Below are 7,287 nucleotides of genomic sequence, written 5' to 3' on the forward strand. Positions count from 1 at the left end.
ACACCATCTAAAAGTGTCAGTTTGAACAATGGTTGCGTTATGATTGCCTTATGTGCTAGTAAGTAACTGTTACGTTTTTATTTTCCTAGCTGTCAGACTGATACTAGTATGTTATAGTGCTACATTGCTATAAAATACTAATACTACAAAGCTGATTTCAAATCGACACAGAAAAGTTGAATGCAAAAGAATGTTAAAAATGTCAGCGTTTCAGGCACGTATGTGGTTTCAAATTGGGCTGTTACTATTCGGATATTTGAGAAATACGTTTTTAAGTTGGTTTAACTTTGCAGGATAGTATGCAGAATGTATCTTTATCTATATATATAAAGGGGGAATGTGATGGGGGGTGGAAAAAAACATTAAAAATCAAGGCGGGCTGTTCTTCGCAGTGAAGCAGCCCACCCGAGCGCAGACTCCTGAGTGGGAGGGGGATTGGGCGGGCTTCTCCAGCGTCTGACGCTCCGGACGGTCAAGAGCCCACAAGACGCTGATGACAGGAGATAAGTAAAAGGCGATCTCCAAAGGAAGGAAGAGAACAGACCAACAACGTTGAAAAGCGACTCCCAGTGCTTGTCCACTGGCTCTTAAAAGCAACCCAGACCTAGCCATCTTCGGTGAAGAAAGAGCGCACTTACGCATGCATTGTAGAAATAACTTTATAGTAGTTGTTTTGAGTTATTATAACTAGTATTATTATTATGATCAGCCTTGATATTTTCAAGTTCTTTTGAGACTTTTAGGGTTTTCTTTTGTGTGTGTGTGTGTGGACGTTTTTGCGAAATACTGCGTAAAGTTTTCACTTTGAAGCTTCTCCTTCAAATAAACGGGGGGGGTTCTGGTTTTCAAAGTGTCTGAAGTTGGGCGAAAGGACTTTGTAAATGACGGCAGAGGTTCAGCAACCATCGCAGACTCCTGCACAAAGCAGCCCGATGTCTGCAGCACCGGAAAAACCCAGCGGCCAGACTTCAGTCATGGAAACGGCCTCTTCCACCACTAAAACAAAGAAGACTAACGCTGGGATCCGCCGGCCGGAGAAACCTCCTTATTCGTACATCGCCCTGATAGTCATGGCTATCCAGAGCTCTCCCACGAAACGCTTGACGCTCAGTGAGATTTACCAGTTTCTCCAGAGCCGCTTTCCCTTTTTCAGAGGCTCATACCAAGGATGGAAGAACTCCGTGCGTCACAATCTGTCCTTAAATGAGTGCTTCATCAAACTGCCTAAGGGTCTGGGTCGACCGGGGAAGGGTCACTACTGGACTATTGACCCGGCCAGCGAATTCATGTTTGAGGAAGGGTCCTTTCGCCGAAGGCCAAGAGGATTTCGACGAAAATGCCAGGCACTGAAGCCCATGTATAGCATGATGAACGGCCTCGGATTCAACCACATACCCGAGTCCTACAACTTTCCGGGGGCCGGGGGAGCGCTGTCTTGTCAGCCCAACAGTTTATCTTTGGACAGTGGGATTGGCATGATGAACGGACACTTGGCAAGCAACGTGGAAGGGATGGGCTTGGCAGGACATTCTGTGTCGCATTTATCAGCCAATACTGGACATTCCTACATGGGGAGTTGTACAGGACCGTCAGGAGGAGACTACCCTCATCACGACAACTCGGTGCCGGCCTCTCCACTGCTAACCAGCGGCGGAGTGATGGAGCCTCACTCGGTTTATTCCAGCGCAGCCTCAGCTTGGGCCCCCACGGCGTCTGCGTCCTTAAATAACGGCACTTCTTATATTAAACAGCAGCCATTATCACCTTGTAACCCCGGAGCAAACCCACTGCAGCCCAGTTTACCGACACACTCTCTAGACCAGTCGTACCTTCATCAAAACGGCCACACTACCACAGACCTGCAAGGTATTGTAATATTCCACTGCGTCTATAGAAATACTTTAAGCAAAGGTTTTAACAAATGGAAATCCATATTACTTTCTGCTTCTGTTCATGTTATCTATCCCTCTAGCTGAAATACGTACGTCCAGTGTTGTTATAAATTCAAGGGACCCTCGTTCACCTAATGGTGAATACGAGAAAATGTTCGGAAACATTACTCTCTCTCTCTCTCTCTCTCTCTCTCTCTCTCTCTCTCTCTCTCATATATATATATATATATGTATATATATATATATCAACTATAGCACCCGGCATTTAATATTTTCATGTAGACTTGTTTAAAACAAATAACGTCTGTTCGTTTGTTATGAGAAACTTTTCAATTTCAAGTAAATGTTCTTAGTAATATTAGTATTTGCATATATTTAAATATTGGCGTTAAATATATTTAAAAGACCTATGATACTTGTGTATTGTGATAATACGGTTTGGGAAATTACATTATTTCGGGTTTGACGCAATGGTCAACAAAACCAAAAACATAGATGGCCAGTCTAATTAGCCCATAGCAAGGAAGTTAAGTACTTTAGCTTCCTGTCATCGTTTAACTGGGCAAGGACTCGTCTAAATAACAAACAGAGGGTTTAACCCTGACTCTGTTTTGCTAATACATTCCTGGAGGTGGTTGAGGAAGCATGCGCAGGCACCTCTGTGGGGCAGTGCTCAGACGTGCCAGTCCTGCAGCGAGGGCACCTCTGTGGGGCAGTGCTCAGACGTGCCAGTCCTGCAGCGAGGGCACCTCTGTGGGGCAGTGCTCAGACGTGCCAGTCCTGCAGCGAGGGCACCTCTGTGGGGCAGTGCTCAGACGTGCCAGTCCTGCAGCGAGGGCACCTCTGTGGGGCAGTGCTCAGACGTGCCAGTCCTGCAGCGAGGGCACCTCTGTGGGGCAGTGCTCAGACGTGCCAGTCCTGCAGCGAGGGCACCTCTGTGGGGCAGTGCTCAGACGTGCCAGTCCTGCAGCGAGGGCACCTCTGTGGGGCAGTGCTCAGACGTGCCAGTCCTGCAGCGAGGGCACCTCTGTGGGGCAGTGCTCAGACGTGCCAGTCCTGCAGCGAGGGCACCTCTGTGGGGCAGTGCTCAGACGTGCCAGTCCTGCAGCGAGGGCACCTCTGTGGGGCAGTGCTCAGACGTGCCAGTCCTGCAGCGAGGGCACCTCTGTGGGGCAGTGCTCAGACGTGCCAGTCCTGCAGCGAGGGCACCTCTGTGGGGCAGTGCTCAGACGTGCCAGTCCTGCAGCGAGGGCACCACGCCGCGCGCACCCCCTGCGCCCCTGCAGCGCGAGCCTCGGGCAATTAAAGCCCCCCGATCCGCACACACCCCAGTGCTCACCAGTCCGCACCCCAGAGGATAACGACAGTTTTGCTTAATTGCCCCTCATTTTGCAGGACACTTTAATCATGCTGTAAAGTCGACATTTATTTAAAATAGAAAGTGTTACATATAACACAAACAAGTGTGACAAACAGCCCAAACACACGATTTTGTTTTTCTAAACAATGTTGTTGTTTGAGTTTGTATTTTTTTTTACTATCAGTGTTTAAATGACATATATGTTTTTTAACGCTGAATTTCAGTGTTGCTATTTTAACTACAGGTTGTGTTTTATTTTAATAAAGCATTATCTTACAAACTAAGTGAACACACCTGGTTTAAAAATATTAAATAATAAGTTGTTATTAAGATTATTACTATTATGATTATTTAATAAATCATCTCTCACTGAGCACTAAGCCAAACATTTACTCGTCAGCATATTTGTAGATATTATTATCTCTTATACAGAAAAGAAAATTAAAAATATCACCCACGATAGATTTTCAAGATATATTATTCTAGGATATATTAATGTTATGTGCAACAGGTGTGCCACATTGTTCTTAGATAAATACTTCAGCATTTGGTAAAAATAAAAATAATAGGCTTAATAATATTGAAAATATTAACCATTGTCTGTAGGCCAATTTTATTGTAGTTCGCTAATTTAAAAAATCTGTGAGCAACGTGTAAATGATATATCCACAGGCAGTTTAGAGTGTACTGCACAAACATTTACAACTAAATATTAAAAACCTACTGAAACAGTATTTTCCTTCGATAACGGTATAATTTTAGACTTCATACTTCAGCCTACTATTATATCAATCTATAAAAAAGATTTAATGTATGAAACTGGCCTGCCACAATTTTTATCTTATTGCATATACTGACAGACAGGACGATTTGCTTTCAGGGAAAAAAATATTCTTACGAAAAGCTATCAAAATAAACGTTTGACAAACGTTATAATACATATTGAAACGTAATGATTACACATGCAATTTACACCATTCCCTTTAACCTTCAATTCCACTCTTCTTTCTAAGAGTCAGACGAAATAGGCCTACGAAAAGAAGGTTTCTGTAAGTAGGGATTCGCCGATTGTAAAGCATATTTAAAATATATATTATAATTTTACAATAAACTTTCAAGTTAGACATAGGCCGTCCACAAGTATCATGCAATCATCGCGTTAGGCATCATATCTACACAAAAAGGCCTATTTTTACCCGGTTGGAGGCGTCGGCCAAATAGACAAATCAAATCAAAACTTTCAGAAACCCACGAATCGCCAAGTTCAGATGTCTACCCTATCGCAGTTTAATGTATTGTTAGAAGCCACTCTATACTATTTATAAATCAAAACGCTATAGGATACAACTATTAACATTTGGGATTTGCGGATGGGTGCAAGTTTGGATTTGGTCTAGCCCTTAATATAAACATGGTTGCACAGGCGACTTAAATGAAAAGATAATTATGTATTGATTATTTTGATGTGTAAACAAGTTCGAGACAGAAAGCCCATAAGAGTCACAGACGATACTGTCTGCCGTTGTTGCAGGAAAATAGCCGACAGATTAGATATGCTGAATTTTATCTTCTGATTTTAAAATTTCACAATTAATATTTAAAATTACTAATGTAAATGGACCATCCATCACATGACATCCATCAATTTAATGTTTTTTGGGGAGTTACATATATATATATATATATATATATATATATATATATATATATATATATAGGCCTAAAATGATTAAAATCACTCATATTTTAAAGTCATTCACATAATTGATCCATTTAATTTGGAATACACACTAAGTAGGCCATATTCCATAATATTAACCTTATGTTGAATAAACTTTTTAATTGACTTTCTTTAACTTTCTATGTATTATTATTGCTACTAATAATACTAGGCAACTTCTATAACGATGTTGTCTTTTTGTGTTTGTTTACAGGCATCCCGCGGTATCACTCCCAGTCCCCCAGTATGTGTGATAGGAAGGAATTTGTCTTCTCTTTCAACGCTATGACATCTTCGGCGATGCACTCTACAGGCGGAGGGTCCTATTATCACCAACAAGTCGCCTACCAGGACATCAAGCCTTGCGTTATGTGACAAGGTGCTTTACAGCTACACTAAAAAGAAATCCAACACTACCGAAAGCCACTGAACCTCTCTTGAGATTGAGAGGACTGAAATATATATATAGACCAGTGGGGACAACGTGGAAAAACAAATATAGTAGGCCTACCCCCAAAAACATTACAGAAAAAACAACAATATACCTGTACTCTGGAAGAGACCAATATTAGGCTACATGTATAACCTACAAACAGGAGCAGTTTCTATTTTTTCCTTTTCTTTTTTGCTGCTCATGTACAACATTTTCGAAAACAATAAACGTCTGAAATGTAAAGTTTGAGGAAGACACTGACTTAACCCGGAAAACTTTGAACATATCTCGACTGTTGAACATACTGACTATGGCAATATGAAGATGCATCACTATCCCTCGACCTCACTTTTGGGTTCTCTCTCTGCTGGCGGATGACTACCACTGTTGTACCTTTGCTACGTGTTATTTTAAAATCAACACACACAGGAAGAGCTGAAGAATAATCTGTTTTTTACCCAATTTACACCCCCAGCCAACATGGTGCATCAACACATGGTTTATATAAGTTGTTGTTTTTCTGTATAATGCGGGCGCTGTCCCGCGGAATATGGTATATATGGATAATTAAAACGTGCTTTGACTTTTTATCATTAAATATAAATGGACACGATTTTAACGACTGCGGAGAAATTAAGGCACTTTTTTTATAGCAAAGCGCAACCTCTTATTTATTCTGCGTATACTTAACTGTAAAAACATAGCCTCAGTATTAAACGGTTTGTACTTTACTGGCAATATTTGCCATGAAGATTTCGTTTTTGTTGTTTTAGAATTCGATGTAAACCAAAGTTCAATATAATCTGTAACTTAATGTCAGTTACATAGTTTTTTTTTTTTAATGTGTGTATATCCGTATTGACACTCATGTTATTTTTTCTTCGGCACTGTATAAATTGTAAATGTGTATTGTCTTTGTGTATTTTTCTGATTGACCAAAATGTTTCAGTCTGTACATAGACTACACAATATTTGTATTATAAAAGTAAAAGTATTGGCATGCAGTTTTTGAGTGAAACTGTTAGAAACACATATAAACATTTTTCCAACGAATGTTTGTTGTCCATTTGTTCAGTTCTTGTATTTATTAAAAACGCCGTGCTACCAATACTCATACAATTTATCAAGAAGTCTATAGTTTAGATCAGATTAATATTAAGTATAAGTTGTAGGCCTACTTATAATGCAAATAACGTGCCCAGGTTATTATAATAATTTAACCCTAACTGCAAAAAGAATAGTGTGTAATATTATATTATAATAATAATATTCATCATCATCAACATTATCTAATATCAGAGAAACGTCTTAAATATTTTGAAATTATATTACATGATTAAATGGTTTGATGTTTAAATTATTTCCAATAAGTGAATCATTTACTTCTAAAACTGACCGAGAGAAGACGCATTTTCCTGGGAGGAAGTGCATATAACAATGGGTCTAATATGTGAAGAATGTGAACATTCAAAATGTAATTATCATACTTTATATTAATCAGTACAAGTATATTACCAGTCAATGTATTTGGATATCTAAGTACGCAAAATGAATTTTTTTTTTTTTACAAACTATTCAAACAAAGGACGTTAGAACTCCTTCCACAAGATTCGGTGTTTTGACAACCACAAATGTTGCGGAATTGAAGTTGTGTTACTATGCACGCAGTGAGATGCTGTAATTGCGCAGCACTGCAGTGCGGGGAGTAAGTGACTGGTATGATTCATATCTGATTCTGTTTTATGCTAAACGAGAGCAAGCACACTACCAACACCGTTGCTCTCCCACCGGAATACCTCCTAAAGAAACTGGATCTTTTCAAACATGACATTTTAGACTCGGGGTTTATTTTTTAAATAATTTCACCGTGAGTTTATTATTA

General features: G+C 39.9%; 1 protein-coding gene across 1 annotated transcript; it reads left to right on the forward strand.

Annotated features, from left to right (window-relative positions):
• The first annotated feature begins 416 nt into the window (after positions 1-416).
• On the forward strand, positions 417-6,458 carry foxf1 (forkhead box F1). The gene is made up of 2 exons (XM_066714088.1): positions 417-1,866; positions 5,187-6,458. Exons 1-2 carry the CDS (start codon positions 882-884, stop codon positions 5,345-5,347), a joined length of 1,146 nt encoding a protein of 381 aa, XP_066570185.1. The 5' UTR covers positions 417-881; the 3' UTR covers positions 5,348-6,458.
• The last annotated feature ends 829 nt before the right edge of the window (positions 6,459-7,287 follow it).

Source organism: Amia ocellicauda, chromosome 9 (assembly GCF_036373705.1).
Source record: "Amia ocellicauda isolate fAmiCal2 chromosome 9, fAmiCal2.hap1, whole genome shotgun sequence".
Taxonomy (NCBI): Eukaryota; Metazoa; Chordata; class Actinopteri; order Amiiformes; family Amiidae; genus Amia; species Amia ocellicauda.

Bases quoted from the DNA above. Each gene is read 5' to 3' on its own strand.
- foxf1 (XM_066714088.1), top strand. From the start codon at position 882: ATGACGGCAGAGGTTCAGCAACCATCGCAGACTCCTGCACAAAGCAGC. The intron at 1,867-5,186 runs GTATTGTAATAT...GTTTGTTTACAG, and splicing joins CACTACCACAGACCTGCAAG to GCATCCCGCGGTATCACTCC.